At 39.4% G+C, this 23,400-nt stretch overlaps 1 protein-coding gene across 3 annotated transcripts in view; it reads left to right on the forward strand.

Moving 5' to 3' along the window:
* LOC101746375 (cell adhesion molecule Dscam2) overlaps nt 1-23,400 on the forward strand; it is a 188,584-nt gene that overhangs the window by 14,417 nt on the left and 150,767 nt on the right. For all 3 annotated transcript variants that reach the window (XR_002430208.3, XM_012688428.4, XM_038011129.2), the window contains exon 2: nt 401-520. Coding sequence is in view for 2 of the 3 variants with exons in the window: in XM_012688428.4 (XP_012543882.3) it covers nt 475-520 (46 nt within the window). In the remaining variant the exon portion in view is untranslated. The remainder of the gene's footprint in view (nt 1-400; nt 521-23,400) is intronic.

Genomic DNA, 23,400 nt, shown 5'->3' on the forward strand with positions numbered 1-23,400 from the left:
GTGTATTTATCTGTATTCCTGTATCTCTGTATTCTGTATTCATTTTTGAGTGTCATTTAAGAACAGATTTGCGTTCGTAATTGTCGGCACAAGGTGTAAGAATGAAATTTTTATTTTGGAAACTACACGCTAAAATTTTATAGAATCACCGATAGTCAAAGTACAGCGTATTCATTTTTGACTAGTAATATATAAATTAAGTAACTAATTGATCCATTTAACGATTTTTTTTTATTTAATTTTCACTAACTTCAAGACGTCCTATTAACTTAAGGGTGTGCTATCATTAAATAGTGATGGTATTATTATAGTTTTATTCCTTTAACCAGACTCAACTACTTAAAAAAGTGTTGAATTTTTTGGTTTTTTTTTGTGACTATAATGATTTCATTGTTTCTAGGAACTGCTGTGATGTGAGCTGAGTATCGCCAAGATTGAGACATGTGATCGTTGAAACTAAAAATTGACGTCACGATGTGCTCCTGGGCCGTGGCAGTCCTCATCGTCCTCTTCGCCGTGGGTGAGTTCATTTTAATCAGTGTCCCCTAGTTCATAAGGATATTTTGCATGTTTATATTTGTGTGCATATTTTGCATGTGCATATTTTGGGTTGTTACGACCCTATGTGGGCAAGTACCATCAAGTATCCTATTTTAATTCCCTAGTATTATGCATCACGGTTTGAAGGGTAGGGTAGTCGCTGTATCAATACAATCGGGACTTTAGTCCAATGTCCCGAAGTGAGAAGTACTTTAGCGCTAAAGTGCATATGGGCTGCGGATTTACAGCTCATAAGCAGACTTATGGATTCCCGATCATAAATCCAACAGTATCACGATTCTAAAGATATTTTTGCTACGTAATATATCTTTCGAATGAACTACCCTCGTATTTTTCGGCAGTGAACAACGATACAAATGGATTTATCAAAACGAATAGAAACTGAAAGGTGAATGAAATTGTGGACCATGAGACATGGTTTTTATTTTTTTATTGCATAGGTGGGTGGACGAGCTCACGGTCCACCCGATGTTAAGTGGTTACCGGAGCCCATAGACATCTATAACGTAAATGCCGCAACCTACCTCGAGATGTGAGTTCTAAGGTCTCAGTATAGTTACAAAGGCTGCCCCACCCTTCAATCCGAAACGCATTACTGCTTCACGGCCGAAATAGGCAGGGTGGCATTGGAATGAGGAGCAATTCTTTCATTGAGTCTGCTTCCAGATTTCGTTCCCAAAGTTTAGCACAAGGCACTTTGTGTTTACGCTATGGCTGCAGACTGTTGCAATATTGATGGATTGCTTGTCCTCTTTTAAAGTTCGGGTTAGAGACACAGATTTTTTTTTCGGACAAACATAATTTAATTAATGTACTGGAGTACAGGTGTGAAGGTGATATAGCTTGAAATTTATCATTAACAATCGAATCTGGAATGCTCTTTCTGATATATAAAAAATATATATTAATTTGGATAATATCCGTAGACAAGATGCAATTAATGCTATATATTTTGGGAACGGGACTTTAAAAGTTCAATTTCTCCGCAAAATTGCACTACTTGTGTTCAAATCGCTTTCCGAGAAAATCACCTCATTCTAGCAAAATCGATTTATTTATGAGTGTAAAACCTTTCAGTGTACATCGCGTATGAAGTCACTATTAGCAGAGGATCAATAATGTTACGGAGCGTTACGGCACAAAAATAAAATATCATAATAAAATCACAATAAAAAGTTGGTGTAAAAACAATGAAACAATGCGAAATATTTTAACACCAATATTACTGGTGGTAGGACCTCTTGTGAGCCCGCACGGGTAGATACCACCTGGCTATTTCAAACGTGAAGCAGTAATGCGTTTCGGTTTGAAGGGCGGGGCAGCCGTTGTAACCAAACTGGGACTTTAGAACTTATATTTCAAGGTGGGTGGCTCATTTACGTTGTAGATGTATATGGGCTCCAGTAACACTTAACACCAGGTGTGCTGTGAGCTAGTCCACCCATCCAAGCAGTAAAAAAAAAACACCAGTGAAACTCACCGTAGAATTTAATCCGTTGTTTTAAACCGAATCCTCTTTGGGGATAAACACATAATAAATAAACTGACTGTAATCTGTTACGTTTTCAATGCACGCGTAGACGAATCATTCAGAAATGTAATCGCAATTCGGGGCATTGTTGGTTTAGGTTATTCGTTAAAAGCTGCGAACCATAAGCTTTCGCAAGTTTTGTGGGCGTTCGTGAACGGATTTCACATTAGTATATAATGTGTCTTAAGGCGGGATTGGTAATCGGTTTCAACGTGAGTTATCCAAAGTCGTCATCTCTTATTGGGTGAGACAGCAGATGTAGTCAGATTCACCATATTTTTAACAAAGACGTCCCTATGAATGGCTTCCATGATGAAGGCATACCCACGAAATAAAAAATTAAACGCGCAAAATTCACAAATTTTATGTAATTCCTTATGATGATTCCTTACATTTTTGCAGCGAAGCACCATGTATATCAAGGATTTTTTTATTAGTCTTTAAATTATAATCTAGAAGTCAACACCAAGAATAAGAAAATACACGCGAATCGGTCGGTAACAATCCAAGAAAATGTTTAAATGATAAAGCTCGGCATTCATTTTTTGGCGTTAGACAGCGGCTTGGCTCTGTCCATAATATTGCTAATGTCTCTGAGCAGTGGTAACCACTCACTCACTCACTCAATTGTAAATACTATGAAAATATTTGGGAGGATTTATAAATAAACTAGCTGGGTACAGCCACGCTTCACTGGGCATTTAAAATTAACATTATTAATTCTCACCCCCACAAAGATTCTCATCATTAACGCCCCCGCACTGGCACTGCTACTGGTGTAGGAAGTCCAACACTCATATAAATATTAGCCTATCCATTAAGTACATGTATTTTCTATATGTTACCAAGTTTCAAGTCAATCGGATGTATAGTTCAGTAGTTATAACGAAACATCCCTAAAACTACTGCAGATATGGCACATACGATGCGCTAACGTCACTTATGAAAATTATGTAATTTTTCAGGAGAAAAGTTGAAAAATCCAACATCTTATTATATATAGTTCTGCTAGACTAAAGAAATAAAAACGATAATACCTATTTAAACTAAAACTTCAAAATTAGTAAAAGTAAACATCTCACTGATAACTATTAAAAAATGTATTTTCTCATACTCAATTCAGTTTTAACAAAAACTGCATAAGTGACTTTATAGCACCGTATGTGCGATAATATATTAGTGTAGATGATAGGGACCAGGGAGAGATGGTGGGACATCGTAAGATACCTCAAATCTGCTCCTTCCCAGAGTGAAATGGTTAAGAAGAATAAAATAGGATAAGTGCACAATTTTGTTTACCTCGAGACGCTGCACAATTCTTTTTTCCTATCATCCGTCTATGACACTAGTGAGTTCAACTTACTCGTATGTATGTACGGCTTCATACAGCCCTACCTCTTTCTGTAGCGATAGGTAAATCCAACGTCCCGATTTGAATTCTTATTCCAGTGCAGTTGACTTTTAGTTTTGCTCAATTATGCGCTCGGCGTGAAATTCACATCATACTCAGCCACAATAGTGTGGCTACCCTAACCTACAGATATAAACCTATGTTTTACAAATGAAATTTCGTTAGGGCTGTCAATAAAAATAAACACAAGTTTTCACGTAACATTAAAGAATTATTAGAGCCTTATACAACAGAAAATGTTTGGCACCGTCCACGAAAATTAAAATGGAATTGTCAATATTTGCATTATGGGTGTCTTAACCTTCCATCAGGCAGAATTTTGGTATATGGTGCTGGCTTACAATGATCCTGTTCACGATAAATATGAATGTTTATGTAGAAACGGAACGGAGCGGTATGGATGGATGACAGATATGGCGCATGACTGAGTGAGAGAGATAGGAGATCTCGTGTTAGCAAGTAAGAAAGACGGCGAATGAATGCTGAACACATAGTTTTATTTTTTAAGTGGGAGGGGTTTAGTTGCCGGACGTGACAGCAGCAGACGCGGTGTGACTCTGAAGACGTAAGATGTTCATATTTTAATTACATAGATTAAGAAGGACGTAATAAAAATGGCCCAACCTGAATAGAAAACCCCACATTTATATTTCTTATGTCCGAATTTAGTCTTCAAGGTTTTGTCCGCCATCGCTGGCCCATAAAAAAATGCACACTCCGTAATTACGTAAAGCTTCTCACACACGTCTGTCAAGCAGAGAGTAATTTACATTTTAATTGACAGTCCGTCGCACGAGCTTTGAAAAATCACCTCAGAGCCTTTGAGCTCAGAGTAGATTGCACTCAAAGCCGACCGGTTCTAAATATCCCTTATATGAGGCCTTAAAAAATACTTAGATGAAATTTTAATTAAAACAATATTTTAATTTTAATTTCAAGATCTAAACAGAACTTTTGTTGAACGATATTATTAAGACATTTTAACATATTGGTCCTTGTCACTGTGCTAATTCACTTGTGTTGCTCGATTTGGTGATTTTTTTATAATTTATTTATTTTTATTTATTAATTTGCAGCAACAAAGTGACATCGACACAAAACATTGAACAATTGACAAAGTTCATGGCAGATAATGTCACCTCAATTAAAGGTGCAATCGACAGTGCATTAACAACAAAAATAAAAAAAAACTACATATCTAAGATTTGATTACGAATACATTTGATTGATAGCTTAAGATTAATTTATATTTAATTGGGAAATGATCAGCGACAGATTTTTCTACAATAATAAGTATACACAACAACAAACTCATATAAAATCTTTTTTTGTGAGAGCATCATCGGAATGAGTTTTAATATGACGCAGCTTCTGAAGAGCGTGCGATAAAATCTCATTTTCCATTTACACGCCCACACCTTCTTGTCTACTTGGAAAATTTATACGCTTTTTTTCTTTCTCGTTAAATAGCAATTAAATCATATTTGAAAAGTTTCCAAAGGCTTATTTCTGAGTACTTATATTTTTATACGTGTCATTATGTAAAAATCAAACCTGCAAAATTATAATTTGCGTAATTACTGGTGGTAGGACCTCTTGTGAGTCCGCACGGGTAGGTACCACCACCTATTTCTGTCGTGAAGCAGTATTGCGTTTCGGTTTGAAGTGCGGAGCAGCCGTTATAACTATACTGAGACCTTAGAACTCATATCTCAAGGTGGGTGGCGGCATCTACATCGTAATTTTTATTGGTTTCGGTAACCATTTAACACCAGGCGGGCTGCGAGCCCGTCCATCCATATAAACAATAAATAAAAAAATCATACAAAATGCTACTACAGCGATGACGTAATGTGTCATTTTTTATTATTATTAACTCTTTATTTCAGTAAATAAACCATACATTTTGTTAGTAAGTATTACTTATAACCTATCCAAAAAAAACTAACACATTACTATCTGACTATTGAGTATTTTCCAAGTGCCTGCTGCAAAGGCTATTAATTAACAGTTCCTCAATCTTACTCGATATGATGTTTAGAAGATATGATATTATTTGTACTTGTCTCATTCATATACATATGTAAAGAAAAACTTTTATTATTTAAAACTCTGTAATTTTTAAAAAGGACTTTTCTTTAGTCTGTCATTGATTAAAAAGAAAGTTCATGTTTTGTATAGCTTATTAATACTATTTACTGTTTAATTTTTTATATTAATTTTAAAAGAGTTAAATTTTAAATGTCGTTTTCTTATTATATAACAGAAAACGCAATTAAGTTTTTTCTTGTTTATTCATTCTGTAGTATCATTATAATATGTATTATTACTGAATTAGAACAATTATAAGTTCCGGCTAGAGTTGTCAATTGCGACTTAGACGTCATGTCTTAATTCTATATTCACGTTTTGATTACTATGAGCCCTTGTAACACTTAGCATCAAGTGGACAGTAAGCGCGTTCAATGGTTACGCAATAAATAACTAAAATGTCTATATTTCAAGAGTAACCATGGTCATATCTAATATTTAAACAGAATTAATAATGAATAGAATAAGAATAAGGCAGATAAAAAGACCAAATATTTGGACCTGGCGCACGAGGTGACCGATATGTGGAGGGTGGTATCTACAGAAATAATCCCGGTAGTTGTATCGGTGAATAGTTTGGTCCCTAAAAGCCTCTCAAAACATCTCGAGAGGCTTGGTCTTAACAAAAAGTCGGTGGTGGCCCAAATGCAAAAAGCAGTCTTGCTCGACAATGCCCGTATAGTTCGCCGGTTTCTCACCCAATGGTCCCTAACGCTCCGGCCGATTGTTGCCCACCTCGCCGGAGTGTGTCCTGCCGTCCTCCCAGGCGAGGCAGTGGTTAATACATATAATAGAATAAATAATAAAAAATAAATTTTAATGAAATATTATAATAAAATGATAATTTTATTACTTCGACGGAGACACAAGTTGCTCAGAATGGATCATCGTGTCAAAATCGCCTTTGAACATAAATCGATAGAAGCTTTCCTAGAAATAGTAGCATGTGAACTTTAGGGAAGATTCGCGTGTATTCTAAAGCGCGGGGTGAGGGTTTGCGACGCGGAAGTTGAACGGAAGCTGTGAAACATGACAAACTATAAATAAGTAGCTATTTTAAATGAAAATCAAAGTGCAACTTAGTACGGCATAGCTTAGCAGTCTTCCTTTTTTTGTTTAATTTTTTTTATTGAACGAAGTTCCTTATGCGACTATGCGGAGGGGTACCCTAACCGGGAAAAAACGTCCGTAACGTAAGATTTTTTATTATTTATGTATAGTCTACGTGATGACGGTTATTATTATTATTCATATAAATAGCTATTTCTTTGTATATTATTATTATATATTTTTATAAATCATTGTGAATAAAATAAAGTTGATAACTTTGTTAAGTAGTTTTTATTTATTTTTATCAACAAAAAAATCATAATAAAAATGTATACCCGAATAATTATTTTCTTTATACCTCGAATAGAACTTAAAATTAATATTTTTATAATAAGGAACTTCGTTCCTATCCGGTGTCCCATGACACCACACAACTTTTTTTTAATTTATAGCTTAGATGTGTAGACGAGCTCACAGCCCACCTGGTGTTAAGTGGTCACTGGAGCCCATAGACATCTACAACGTAAATGCGCCACCTACCTTGAGATATAAGTTCTAAGGTCTCAAGTATAGTTACAACGGCTGCCCCACCCTTCAAACCCAAACGCATTACAGCTTCACGGCAGAAATAGGCGGGGTGGTGGTACCTACCCGTGCAGACTCACAAGAGGACCTACCACCAGAAAGCAAATCTTGTTCATGTCTGTAGGTAGATAGAGGCATAAATTGGGATTGGGGATAAATTTATATGTGCATAGGCTCCGTGAATCATTTTAACAACAGATAAAATGAGTTTACAAGTCTATTTCCAGCAAAAAGAAAACCCTTACATAATTCGCTCATATTAAGGACGTGGCGTAAAATTAATGTTTAATTTAAGTAACACAATAAACTCCTGCAGCGGTCTTAATATTGCAACATTAAAATAATACAGCGTCGGAATGACCTCAATACATACAGCCCTCCTGAATAAATTCCGGGAAGGTTCAACGCAAATCGATGCTGCTCCAATCGAAAATCAACCTTAAAGAGCTAGGACGTAAGGAAACCAATTGTATGTTCGGTATTCCTGTTTGACTTGCACACAAAACGCATTAGCATATAAACAAGAAGCAACTTTGTGTCTTTCGTTTAATGAAACCTTTCGAGAATTTGAGGTAGTTTATTAAAATTCGCATCTTGGTAAAGCCTCAAACGCGTGAAATATTAAACTTTTTTTTTTGCTTAGATTGGTGGATGATCTCAGCCCACCTGTGGTTACTGGAGTCCATAGACATCTACGGCGTAAATGCGCCACCACCTTGAGATATGAGTTCTAAGGTCTCAAGTACAGTTACAGCGGCTGCTTCACCCTTCAAACCGAAATTTATTACTGCGGTGGTGGTACCTACACGCGCGGACTCGCAAGAGGTCCTACCACTAGCAAGAAATACTTATCAGAATACAGCGTGAAATACTTATCTTTATTAAGCAGAAAAAATGTAGGAGATTTAGGGTCATCGCGCAAATATCGGCTCGGTAGCTCACCAGCAATGCCTCATTGAACGGATAATAGACAGCCATTACGATACTGAATGGATTTTTTTTTGCTATGTAGAGCTTCATAGGTAAAATATTAAAAATCTCGAGTTAAGCCTATTTCGAATAATTGCCACATGATGCAAATCTTAAAACGATGTTAGACTTTAAAAGATTTTCACAATTTATACCTATATTAATACGTGAAGCAAAAAGTTCGTACCCCTTTTTACGAAAATTGCGCGGACGGAGGAGTATTAAATTTCCTACAATTATACAGAATATTGAGAAGGAGTGCAGAATGCTAATGTTTTTTTTTAAATAATGCTTAAAAATACATTACATCAATTAAAATAACATTACTAACAAAAAAAAAGGTCATATTAAGAATAGATTAATATTTTTTGGACTCTTTTTGGCGGGAACGCGAGGAGTAAAGTTGTGTGATTTGTTTTATTTTGTCTATTTAGAGTGTCTTCAGGTTTAAATGTTTAATAACAGTGGTTTATTAACTGTTCAATATCTGTGAAAGTGCACAAATGTAGGAAAATGAAACAAAGTCGCTGGACGTCACTTCTCGGGATCCTCCAAAAAGTCTACTGAAAAATCTCAGTAAATGACCACCATTTTACTGACTTAATACTTCATCCCGTATCATCTCATCTCATTTCATTTCATTCCATTTCGTTTTTATTTCATTTCATTTTATGTCATGTTTCATATTAATTAACTTGATTTCATTTCATGATATCATTTTTCGTTTATAAAAAATATATAAAAGATTAGGCTGTACTTTTTTTTTTTTTTTCCTACCTATGCTGATAGCCTTGAGAGGCTATTTCAGCTTCGCCCTAACGTTAGTAGGTGAGCTCGCGGGGCTCAACCGGAGAGTTGCTAACACTGACCCTAGCAAGAGCAGTGCTTCGCAGAATCTACCACCGGATCGGAAACGCGACCCACTGAGAAGATCCGGCGAGAAACTCAGTGGGCTGTGTCTATGGGTTAGTTCGCTCGTCGAGCCCTTCGTCGCAAGCGACGGGTTCGACGAGGACGGTGACCGGTGCTTGTGGTGCCTAAAAGCACCGTTAATGGATCAGGAGGATCCGTAATGACGTGCTTTGGGCGACGTCGACGGTTTACCATTCGGTCTACTGGGTCGGGTATGTAATTTCCAGCGGCTACGATGAGAGGGTTCTCATGTCGTGCCGTCTTCTCAAAATGGCGCAGTGATGCCGACTGTAGATACTTACTAAGAGAGTCGAGCTCCAGGTCATCGTGGAGATCCACATTCCTAAGGAACCATGGTGCTCCGACGGCTATCCTGCAGAATCGTGATTGAATAACCTGAAGGGATTTCAAGTGGGTGCGGGCTGAGTGAGCGAACACTACGCTTGCATACGTCATGACGGGGCGTATACAAGTTTTGTAGAGAGTTACCTTATTGCGGAGGGACAGTTTGCTTCGACTACAAAGCATTGGATAGAGGCGTCCTAGTATAAACGCGGCGCGGTCGCGTACCGTTTTTATATGGGGACGGAATGTCATCCCTCTATCGAGGGTGACGCCTAGATATTTGACCTTCGAGACCCACGGTATGGGCTGGCCAAAGAGAGTGATGGGACTAACGGCGGAGGTGTTTGCGCGCCTACTACGGAGTGGGATGCTCGAAGTGATGTTCGGAGGGCGACCCCTTTTGAAGAGCACCGCTGCGCTTTTCGTGGGGTTGATGTCGATTCGCCACTTCCGGAACCACTGTCCCATGGTGGCTACTGCGATCTGGAGTCGCCGATGAAGCAGCGACATCTTCCTACACGAGTAGTAGATAGCCGTGTCATCGGCGAAGAGCGCTAGATGGGTCTCCGGAGACCGGGGTACATCATTGATATACAAAATAATAAATACCGACGAGAGCGCGGAGCCTTGCGGGACTCCGGCAGTCAGTTGACGGGGACGAGAACGAGTTCCCTCTACTCGATATCGAAACGAACGGTTCGACATGAAGTCTCGTATGATGAGCACGAGTCTGTCTGGCACTCCCATGTTGTACAGTTTGTAAATTAAACCGTTGTGCCAGACTTTGTCGAACGCCTTCGCGATGTCGAAGAAGAGGGCGCCGGTCGGGATTTGTTTACGCCTATTTAGTCCTATCAGGATGTGCTCCGTGAGGCGGTGCACTTGTTGTACGCACGAGTGTTTTGAGCGGAATCCGAACTGTTCGTCTATGAGAATTTTGTTCGCGGTAACAAAATCCCAGAGGCGTTTCCTAAGGAGACGTTCGTAAATTTTTCCTATCGTCGGGAGGAGACTAATCGGACGGTAACTAGAAGTTCCGTTTGTCGGTTTGCCCGGCTTATGTATACCGATCACGTCCGCTTCTTTCCACACCGCGGGAAAGATGCAGTGCGTCATCGCGGCATTTAAAATTGTAGCCAACATTGCTATCAGTTGGACTGGCAAGAGTTTTAGCGCGCGGTTGCGGATGCCGTCGGAGCCGGGTGCCTTCCTAGGTTGGAGGTTGTGGATCGCGTCTCTAACTTCGTCAGTGGTAATGGAGGGTAACGCGTCCGAGGGCGGCAGGGAAGCTCTGCGCTCGACCTCCCTGTCGACTAACTCGGTGTGTTCGGGGTCCGCGTGTTGAGTGCTGGTGGTGCACTGCTCTTGCAGTGCATCGGCCAGCAGCTCAGCCTTGTCATCGTCATCGAATGCCGGTGGTTGGCCTGAAGGGCGTACGAGGGGAGGCATAGTAGCGGTAGTTTCGGATTTGAGAGTCCTAGCTAGTCGCCAGTATGCTTGGTGGGAGGGCGCGAGTTGTTCTAAATAGCTATGCCAATTATCGTTACGCGCGTCGCTTAAGCGGGAGTGGACTTCGCGTTGTAGACGACGCATCCGAATCCGGTTTGAATGCGTGGGAAGACGATCGTAGGCCCGGATTGCCGCGTTCCTAACTCTTAAGAGATTCCTAAGATCGGGGGACAGTCTGATGCGGTGGAAGCTGTCCTCCACATCGACTTCTTTTGAAGATCTAATGATCGCGGAAGAGATGTGATCGGTAATGATGTTTATGGATTCGACGGTGTCCTCGGGGGATAGATTCGAATCCGGGCCGTAAGGGAGGATTGGCGGAGCGGCTTCGGCTAGGCACGTGCCCAGCTTATTCCAACCCACCATGGTCCTCGTAACAGTGACTGGGTTGTGAGGGCGACCGAGCTGCATAACGACAGGTCGGTGGTCTGAGTCGAGCTCTGACAGTGCTTCGATGGAGCGCAAGCGCAGAGTTACGTTCCTAAGCAATGCCAGGTCTATAGTGCTCGGACGGAGCGCGATGTTTTACGGATAACATGTTGGAGTTGGGGGACCGACTACTTCAAAGGTGAGGTCGTCTATAAACGCGTCGAGACGCCTACCGTTAACGTTTGTATGATGGCAGTTCCACCTAGTGGAGGCAATTTAAATCGCCTGCCAGGATGACGGAGTCTCCCATGCCGAACAGTGACTCGATGTCACTGCTCATAAGGGGCTTGTCCGGGGGGAGATAAACGGATGCGATGACGATCGGCTGGTGTCCCGTCAGCGAGATACGACACACTGACGCCTCAATATGTGAGAGCGAGGGAGTATCGAGAGGGACAACGTGCAGGGCCCGCCTATAGTAAATGGCAGTCCCGCATTTGGAGGCGGTGAGTCTGTCATTCCTAACCATGACGTAATTCGCGACTTTCGGGTCACAACGCGAGGGCTTCAGACAGGTCTCCTGCACTAACAAAATATCTACAAGATTGTCGCGGAGGAATTCGAAAATTTGATCGCGTTGCCGCGCGAGTCCGTTAGCATTGTAGAATGCTAACGTAAGGGAATACGGTTTTTCTCTACCTTTTTGCGCCATTCGTTACCGGTAAAGAATTTTTTAAAACGTGCGAGACATGGACTCGTAGACGTCCATGTGATCGAAGGCGGCCGCGAGCCGCTGTTCAGGGGTTACCGACCTACGTATCGCGTCTGCGAACGATCGCAGACGGTCGAAGTTAACCGCGGTGACGAAGTCGCGCACGAGCGCGAAGTCGTTGACGGCAGAGGGTTGCGGGGGACGGAACGCGGGCGCGGGGCGAGGTGCGAGCAGGGGCTGGAGCGCGGGGCGTGTCACGAGCGGGGGCGGGGGTGCGGTTTCCGTTCCCGCCTTCGTATACGGCAGCGGCTTTTTCCACGCCGAGACCGTGGGAACTGCAGCCGGCACGAAGGCGGGTTTCGGCACTGAAGGTGCCGAAGTCTTCGGGTCAACGGTTCGCGGAGCTGGGTGGGTTGAACGTTTACGCGGAGCCCTAGGACATCCACGGTAGTTCGCGGGGTGCCCTTGCTTAAGGCATAGGACACAACTTGGGGGTTCGGTCGCGGTTTCCCTAACTCGCGAGCAATCTAACGTAGCGTGATCGCCGAGGCACTTCACGCAGCGGGGACGCGCGTGACAATTACGCGCCGAGTGGCCATAGAGTTGGCACCTGTAGCACTGCCCGGGAGTGCCACGCTTATGGGGGGCTTCGATTGAGATCCCGGATAGGCCGCAAATTGTCATGAGACATGCGATCTTCTTTTTGGCCTCCGGGGTGGGTTCTAACGCCACGAGTATCATATTATAGGGCTGTTTGCCCCGCCCGCTGTGCATCCGGTGCACACTAACTATCGGGAGGGCCTGAGCGGTCAGATCCTCCTTTATGTAGTCGATGTCAAGTTCTTTAGGGACTCCGCGTATTACTACGCGGAGCTCGCGGTCCTCCTGAAGAGCATAGGTGTGGAAACCTATGTTCTCCTTTCGGAGGTATGCTGAGAGGGTAGGCTGTACGGTATGAACCTTTGCCTTTCTAGTTGGAAAAATAAAACTACTACTACTACTTAATATTTTTTGTCTATAATATTATTTATCTATAGTGTAGTTTTGGCGAAATCTGTGATTATGTTAGAAGTATATTAGTGTTTGACAATAAAACCATAATAATGATTAAACTTATAATTTCAATTAATTGTAATCCAATTTCGACTAGGTACTGCGGGACCACTAGGGCTTAAATTAAGTCTTTATCTAGAATATTTTTCGACTTGATGGATAGTTTAGAAGAATGGAAATTTAGTACTTGCTTAAATTGTCTACTGTATTTGATCTTAACTTTAAAAAATAATTAATTAATCTCGCTTAATAAAGAATTAATCCGCTTTGTGCAAATTTTAATTGGGAGCTAATACACGAGTGAAAGCGCTTAAAGAATTAACTTGATTTGCGAGGGTACTTGGCGTGGCACCACACATAATTATATCCAACACAAGAGTAATCTTCTGAAATCCGCTTATGGTTTTATTATAAATAATTAATAATTCTGGTTCGAATATTAATTAGCAGATACTATATTGCGAATCTTGCCACTTCTCTCTGGCGACTCTTATTAAATTCTCTAAGCTCAGACGCATTCTTTCCTACCGAAATCCACCAATTACCATCTAACTTTATTGATGGTAAAACCATTTTTAGATCCGCATGAGTGATTACAAAAGTCTCAGATATTTATGTCGCGAATTATTAATTTTATGCAATCCGGCTTGTAGAGTGAGATGGCCGATTTAAAACTATTGCGACTACAAACTCGACGTGTTGGTCAATGCAGTGTCCACCTACTCTATAGAAATCACCATACGAAGTCGAAATCTCAATTGTGTCAGAAAGTGACTGTCCCATCGTTTAAAAGAAATAGTGGAATAGCTTTATAGTGGTACCTACCGGACCTTAATATCACTCGTAGTACACGGATCAGCTAAACGATTATGAGCCGTATGTACGCAGAGAAATCGGCACTGCAGAGTTGTCGAGCACACGGCTCAATGTGTACGTGCGTGCGTGCTTGCGTGCATGCGTGCGTGCGTGTGTGTGTGTGTGTGTGTGTGTGTGTATCAAAGACAGGAATGCACCAGTGCGCTAAATTCAAGGGAACTTCATGCTGAGGATTTCGGAGTTTCTGCTATAAAATCATCTCTTAAAAAAAACGATGTTCTTTCCTTGGGCCACACATTCACAACGCTGTAATATCATAATCTATACTAATAAATAAATCTACAGTATTTTTTACGAATGTTCCTTTATAACTACTGGACCGTGCATCAGATTGACTTGAAACTTGGTATCCATTTATACTAATATATAAATCTACAGTGGTTTTTACGGATGTTCCGTTATAACTACTGGACCATGCATCCGATTGACTAGAAACTTGGTATCCATGTAGAAATTACATGTACTTAATGGATAGGCTAATAGTTATATGAGTGTTGGACTCCCTAATATAATAATTACCATAAATAATAATGATAATTTTAAATTCGCATCGAAGCGGACGAGTACGGCTAGTCTTTAATAAACTTCGAGTTAAATAAAAAATATGTGCTACATGTGTTAAATTCAAATTTCAAACTTATCGATTCGAAAACATAGTCGAACTTTCCTTGGGCTGTACACGTTGCTAATATATATGCAAATTATGTATCTAACGTGACTTCCGCGGACCTTTTATGTAAATTTTCATAATATTAAGCGTAGTATAAATCCTTGTGGATTCAGCGTATGCTATTTATTATATTGGTTTAGTTTGTTACGATGAACAAAATTATGAAAGTTCATGATAGCTTAGATCAAACGCAGCTTAACGAAAGGTCGGTATGATTCAAAATTGTCCCTTTTAGTTCTTTGGAACATAGTCTCCCTATCCCCTCCGACAATATAAGATTATTTTTTTATTGCTTAGATGGGTGGACGATATCACAGCCCACCTGGTGTTAAGTGCTTACTGGAGCCCATACACATCTACAACGTAAATGCGCCATCCACCTTAAGATATGAGTTCTAAGGTTTCAGTATAGTTACAACGGCTGCCCTACCCTTCAAGCCGAAACGGATTACTGCTTTATTTCACTTCACGGCAGAAATAGGCGGGGTGGTGGTACCTACCGTTCATGCAGACTCACAAGAGGTCCTACCACCAGTAAAAATACTTGAAATATCGCTGATGTCTATGGGTTAAGACGGTAACCACTTACCATGCGATGAACGAAACTATTCACGGCGAGTATCTTTTGTAAATTACGTAGAAAAAAGACGTTAAGTGCACCTCATTTCGTAGCGATCTTATCCAAGTATACTTGTAAGGTTCACACATTGGAAATCAGCGAAATTGTCTTAAAAGAAAAAAGTCACAAATATATCAGCCCGTACACGCCCTCCGTAGAAACCCGTTAGCGACACCACGTCCGCGCTGTCACCATATTTTCCCGCTCAAAATGATAAATGACACTCGAAATATACCGGTTACTCGGTTTTTTTTTTCTGTGAGATTCACGCGAAAGTCTTTTAGTCATAAAAATAAAAGATTATGTCTCCATTCGTTCTTGTCGGCGCCTTCTTTCCGTGTCGGTTTTCATTGCGAATCGGCTTTTATGGTTATCACGTTATAGATTAATTAAGAGAGACGCAGGTACGTGCTTTGGGCTGTTTGATTTGGTTTTTCGGGACGCGAATACAACATTGCTACGTTTAATGAGAATTTATACGTATACAAATGTTTACGGACTAGTAAATTTATTACAAGTTTTCACACGTTGTTACAATGTTTTTATGACTAACTATGACATTAGCTATAATATTGTTGCAACAAAATCTACAGTCTACATACATTGTCGCGAAGTTTGCATGAATGCCGTTAAACAATCTAATTGAGCTTTCGATCTCATATCTCAAGCAGAGTGGCGACATTAACTTTTTTTCTACCTAAGCTGACGGTCTGGAGAGACCATATCAGCGTCACCGGTGTAAGATATTCACGTTAGGATATCAACGGACTTCGGTGATATTGTGGGCTTTTTCTCCCATCTATGTCTTAAAAAAACAATATTTACTATCGAGAGTGCTCGGAGGAATTATTTGAGATGATAACTTATTTTTAGTAAATTATTTATTGACGGTCATTCTGTACATACACAAAATATGCGTTTTAAATATTAGTGAGGCACTAGTTCATAAGCCGAAATATCGCGGAATCGTTTTTTTTTTTTTGTTGAGAACAATGGATATTCAACACAAAAAAGCTACGAAATGAAAAATCATTTTAAATTCATTCGAATTCGACCCGAACCGAACTTTGTTTTAAAAGGTACAGTCAAAAAAACATTCGACATATACGTCATTGAGTTTTTTAAAAACCGAACGTAAAAGTGTTGAAAAACAATGGCAAAAACATTCTCGGTCCTCTAACCGCGTTGCGTAATTCGAAACTTTTGTGCTTCAGTGTACTTTTTTTTTTTTAAATTACTCTACACAATACAACGAGCGTTGGTTATTGTTCTGAATATAAGCTGTTTATTTAATTGTTCACAATCCTATGTTACTTCTTAAGAATTTCCCTACTGTTTAATTAAAATCGCACTACCTTGCACAATAATATGGCTCCTACGATATAACTGTACAAGTTGCTACTTATTTTGTATTTACTTGCATATTTTTAGTATTTATTTGGGATGGTATGGACATGTGATGAGACGAAATGAAAATGAGGTTGGTAAGAGAGCGTTAACTATGAATGTGGAAGGATATAGAGGAAGAAATAGACCTAAGAAGAAATGGATGGATTGCATGAAAGACGATAATTAATTATGGGTATGAGGGGAGTGAGCGAAGAAATGGTATATGATAGAAGAGTATGGAAGGAGAAAACATGTTGCGCCGACCCCAGGTGACTGGGAGAAGGGCAGGATAATGATGATAATGATGATTTGTATTTAATCGTATGTAAGTCTATCTTATATTGTATTTATTTTTCACATGTGTGTATAAGTATATATTTTTATGTAAGTTTATTAAGATATAGCACCGTCCAGTTTGCTTATTCCTCTCCCTGCAAGGTTGCCTGGAAGAGATCGCTTTCAGCGATAAGGCCGCCAATTTATGTCACCGTCTATTATTTGTTTTATATGCTTACTCTGTACACGTGGTGTTAAAAAAAGAGTTATATTATTATTATTATCCATATATTAATACGTGAAGCAAAAACTTTGTATCCCTTTTTACGAAAATTGCGCGGACGGAGGAGTATGAAATTTTCCACACTTATAGAGAATATAGAGAAGAAGTGCATAATGCTAATATTTTTTTAAAATAATGCATAAAATATACATTAAATGAATAAAGAAAACATTACACACACTACATACCATATATTTGACGCACACACGCATGCATACTATATTTTATTGTCAAACTTTTATTCTTGACGTCTGTTGTCAAATTGAGAATAGATTAAATATTATTTGCCTTTGTTAACATTTTTTATAGTGTAGTCTTGGCGAATTTTTTAATTATAGAAGTATAAAATCCAATCATAATAGTGCACAAACTTACAATTCCAATTAATTATAGTCGAATTTCGACTACTGCGGGACCTCTAGTTTATAGAAGTTTACAAAGCTCAGCTATGTCTCAACTAGTAGTGATTTAAGGACAATTAGAACGTTTCAAAAGTTTAGGTAACATTTCCGTTTTGCAAATGGTTTTCCTGCCGTGCAGTCGAGCCTACGATTCATCTGATGGTGAGTGATCATCAACACTGATGGTCACCATCAATACTAGAAGCTAGACTATCTGGGTGGACGAGCTCACGGCTCGCGTTATGTTAAGCAGCTGTGTAAACATAATGCAACTTATTTTGAGATTTCCGGTCAAAATTCCAAATGCATTACATTTAGTGAGAGATGCACGGGAAATCGCTTGATGGTGGGACCAAGTGATGCGGACTTACCAATGCTCAAGACAAGAAAATAATATAAGATAATAATTTAGTATTATGAACGTGTGCTTGTGAATTAGCAGACCCACGAATAGACCGAAAATCTCTTAATACTATTCCTATATAAGACCATATCTTCTCTTCGCTAAGGTTTCAATATAATTGTTTTAAAAATTCATGAAATCACAGTGACCTTTTGTAGTAAAGCCTTTACAAGAAGCAGAACAAACTTTTAATTATGTTATAAACGGGGTTGCATTCCCGAGGGCGCTACTGCGACTTTTGATTAACATAAAGTTTCTTGGTCGCATGCTTCAGTCTAACTTTTATTTAGATTTTGTTCTAAATAAAAATAAAAAAACTATAATATTTTTTATAAATCTATATATTAATATGTGACGGAGGAGTATGAAATTTCCCACACTTATAGAGAATATAGAGAAGGAGTGCAGAATGTTCATCTTTTTTTTAATTATGCGTAAAAAATACATTTTATCAATGAAAAAAACATTACACACACAACTATATACAACTATGTATTTGGCACAACACACATATATATCTATACTTAGTCTGGCCATAAATACTGCTACAATAAAAAAAAAAAAAAAATCTATTGCAAATGACAATTATTACTTTTACAGTGTGTTAATTTAATACATAAATATAAAACAATTAAACAAAGTATCAAAAGCTTATTCGAAGTGGTCTCCATTGGCTGCAATACAGTCCTTTAAACGTTGAGGCCAGTTATCAATAGAAGCACGCACTCTTTCCATGGGAAAAATGTTCACTGCCAATCGTACGGATTGTTTTAGGGACTCCAAATTATCATGGCGTTTAGAGCAAGCCGTACTCTCTAAAACTGACCATAAATCATAATCCAGCGGATTAAGATCGGGACTAGACGACGGCCAGTCTTCAGCTCTGATGAAGTCCGAAACGTTCGTTTCCAACCAAGACTGCGTAGACCGAGCTTTATGACCTGGCGCCGAGTCTTGCTGGAAGGACCATTCTTGATTATTGAACATGGTGTTGTTAAGGGGCTTCACTACCTGCTCAAGAATGGTATCTTGATACACTTGTGCCGATGTTTTGATACTCTTTTCACAAAAGTATGGCTCAGTCACTCCTTCATAGCCAATACCCCACCAAACCATCACTGAAGTCGGATAGTGCCCACGTTGCACTCTATCCACTAATTGGAAAGCTTCCTTAGACCTTTGAGCATAAAAACGGCCATTTTGTTTGTTAAAATGTTGCTCAATTGTAAAAATTTTCTCATCCGTAAACAAAATTTTTCTATGTCCCTTTGCGTACCGCTTCAGTAGTTGTTTCGATTTTACCACCCTATTCTCTTTTAAGATATCAGTTAAGAAATGACCAGTACGTCTCTTATAGGCTGCAAGTCCATATCTTCTTCGGTCGACCTCTTCCCCCTCTACCTTACACTGCCATTTCCATACATCTCCTAGTCACATACATCTTCTCTCTACGCATCACATGTCCATACCACGCTAACCGTCTGCTCTTTAATTTGTTGATTACCGGGGCTACTTACACATTTTCTCTGATATATACAATATTTTTTAATATTTTTTATTTCTTAGATGGGTGGACGAGCTCACAGCCCACCTGGTGTTAAGTGGTTACTGGAGCCCATAGACATCCACAACGTAAATGCGCCACCCACCTTGAGATTTAAGTTCTAAGGTCTCAAGTATAATTACAACGGCTGCCCCACCCTTCAAACCGAAACGCATTACTGCTTCACGGCAAAAATAGGCAGGGTGGTGGTACCTACCCGCGCGGACTCACAAGAGGTCCTACCACCAGTAAAAAGTGGCTTAAAAGTCGGTAAAAAATCTAGAGGCTTTGTTTTATTTTTCCACATTTGCGCACTTTCACAGATACTAAACAGTTAATAAACCACCCATAATACACATTTAAACCTGAAGAAACACCAAATAGACAAAATAAAACAAATCACACAACTTCGCTCTAAAGAGGGTAGAGGTAAGGAGAACTGTCTTATACGGGAGAAACTTGAAAAAGTGTCCCACTTTCAGCACTAGATAAAGATAAAGATAAAGAAGCCTTTATTAACAACCTTAATTCATATTTAGGTACATTTTTCTTTTCATTTGACATCGGCTAAGATTGTTTTGCTTTCGCATAGGCCTCCCCCAAATCCTGCCATAAGTTCCGGTCGTGGCATTTCCTCTTCCACGTAGAGCCTGCAACAGCTTTTATATCGTCTACCCACCTTTGGAACGGTCGTCCTTTTAATCTTTTCCCCTCTCGAGGGTACCATTCAGTTACTAATTTAGCCCATTTTTCTGTTTTGCTTCTTATTAAATGACCTATCCATTTCCACTTTAATTTTTTAATTGTGTATGATACATCCGTTACTTTTGTTTTCATACGAATATCTTTTAATTTTCTTTATCCTTTCTTTTAGCATGTAGCATGCTTCTCTCCATACTATGTTGGCATGTCTGCAGTTTTTTGATGTTCTTCTGAGTTAAAGCCCAGGTCTGACACCCATACGTCATAGTCGGAAGTATATTTGTATTAAATACTTTGCTTTTGAGCGGTAGTGGAATAGACCCGTTTTTTGTTATGACTTTAAGAGACCAGTATCGCTTCCAAGCTACAGTCACTCTGTTTTGAATTTCTTTAGACATGTCGCTGTTAGGAGATATGACCTGGCCAAGGTATGTATATTCGTCTACATATTCAATGGAATTGTTGTTGATGTGTATGGGTATTTTTGAATGATTTGTCATCAGTTTGGTTTTAGTTAAATTGATTTGTAGTCCCACTTTCTTACTTTCGTGTGTTAATTAACTGAGCATAATCTGTAGTTGTTTTGATTTATTTGAAATAATTATAAGATCGTCCGCAAATCGTAGATGGCTCAGCAAGTTGCCGTTTATACTTATGCCATATGTTTCCCAATCTAGCTGTCGAAAAACATGCTCGAGCGTCGCAGAAAATAGTTTTGGTGATAAAGGGTCACCCTGTCTTACACCTCTCTTGATGTAAAATGGTTGTCCTAATCTTTCGGTTTTTATTTTTCCGGACATATTTTTATAAATTTGCATTATAAGCCGGATATACTTTTTGTTTACTCCTTGGCTTTCCAGTGCCTCCCAGATCCTTTCGTGTTTAAGAGTATCGAATGCTTTGTGATAATCAACTAATGCTAAGTAGTAAGGTAGGTTATATTCTTTGTATTTCTCCATAATTTGTCTTATAGTATATATATGGTCAATAGTCGAAAAACCAGAGCGGAAACCCGCCTGTTCTTTAGGTTGGTTCTCGTCCAAAGTTTTAGTAATTCGTTCCAGTATAATCTTTGAGAACACCTTGTAAAGATTAGACATGAGACTAATGGGTCTATAGTTGTTGATGTCGTCTTTTTTACCTTTCTTGTGAAGCAGAATTATTGTAGATTTTGCCCATTGTATTGGTATTATTTCTTGACTGAGGATTTCGTTATATATAGTATGTAATCCACTAGTTATGCCATCTAAGGAGCCTTGTAATAATTCGTTTGAGATACCATCTTCACCAGGTGCTTTTTTAGTTTTTTGTGATTCAATGGCTTTAACTATTTCGTTTTCCATGATTGGTGGGATGTCCCCTCCTTCGTCTTTGTTATCAAGATATTTATCGAGTGTTGGTAGGATTTCATCGTCATACAGATCTTGATAAAATTCGGTTGCTATTTCCAGTATTTCGGGTCTTTTTGTTTTATATTTTTGATCTTTTTGTTTTGTCATTCCTGGTATCCAGTTGGTATAATCCTGAATTTCCTTCCACACAGATAACCGTTCAAAAATCCTTCAGAATGGCGCTAGCATAGGCACAGGGTATGCTAAGAATTGAGCAGTTGTTAACTGATTGAAATATGCTGAGTTAGGAAAATTAATTTACCTCTAAATGACTAGAGTAGTTACTAGTTAATATACAGAATGCCTAGAATATACAATACCACCAAATAAATGACAGCTAGCGTTGGCAGTACGCTGGTACTTAGTGAACGTTGCTACCTATTCTCTGAATTTAGTCGCCTTTGACGTCACCTACGCGAAAAGATGGAGATTTTATTCTAGATCACGCAGCTAACTTTTTAATACATCTACTTTATATGAAAATGTCAATAATACCCACAGCTTACAACAATAATTATTAGAGCTATTGTCGACACATATTCATTAAATCCATGCACGTTAGAAAACATAAAACCATATAATTACATTTGAGTAGGTACCCAAATAATAATTTTTCATTCAACAGCGCTATATAACAAACAATAAATTTGTTTGTTGAATACAAATGAAATTCAGCCGACATCGCGAACTGAGTTTTCGTAACAAAGGGACATTGTCCACTATTGTACGTATAGAAACGCGGGCTTAACGAATGGGTGTTCTGTAATGTCATTTTGAAAAACATAAATACTGACTTAAATAGGCATAGTATTGAACTGAATTTAAGCTTTAGGGTTCGACGAGTAAACTAACACTGGTCACCGTCCGCGAATTAGTCCATAGACACAGGCCACTGAGTTTCTCGCCGGATCTTCTCAATGGTTTGAGTTTCCGATCCGGTGGTATATTTTTTTTTATTGCTTATATGACTGGAAAAGCTCACAGCCCACCTGGTGTTAAGTGGTTACTGGAGCCAATATACATGTACAACGTAAATGTACCACCCACCTTGAGATACAAGTTTTAAGATCTCAGTATAGTTACAACGGCTGCCCCACCCTTCAAACCGAAACGCATTACTGCTTCTCGGCAGAGATAGGCGGGGTGGTAGTACCTACCCGTGCGGACTCACAAGAAGTCCTACCACCAGTACTTCTACGAAGCACTGCTCTTGCTAGGGCTAGTGTTAGCAACGCCCCCAGGTTGGAGCCCCGAGAGCTCACCTACTTGTTATGTTTCGCTGGCGTAGCTTCTCAAGGCTATCAGCTTAGGTAGGAAAAAAAACTGAATTTCGAATAGCAGCAAAAGCAGCGTTGCGTTGTTTAGGACTGTTGAGGAGTTTTGGTGTCCGTTCAGTGTGCTTCTACTGAGAGATGCGTTTATACTAGCGCTCGAATTTCATGGATAGATAAAGAAATAGGTACTTAAAACGCGCTTACGAATAACTATCGCTATAAAAAAAATGATAATGATGAGCAAAGTGGACGGAAAGAGACGTGCTGGGCGAAGAAAGAAGTCATGGCTCCGAAATATCCGGGAGTGGACCGGTATTGCCTTCGTCGAACAGCTGTTCCGACTGGCCGCTGATAGAGATGAATACGCGAAGCTAACGGCCAACCTTCAGGATTGAAGAGGCGCTAGAAGAAGAAGAAGAATAAAAAAAAACATCACCGCATCTTAGAAACATACCTGATTAAATATTTCGTAACT

The sequence above is a fragment of the Bombyx mori genome, chromosome 5, assembly GCF_030269925.1.
Source record: "Bombyx mori chromosome 5, ASM3026992v2".
Lineage (NCBI taxonomy): Eukaryota > Metazoa > Arthropoda > Insecta > Lepidoptera > Bombycidae > Bombyx > Bombyx mori.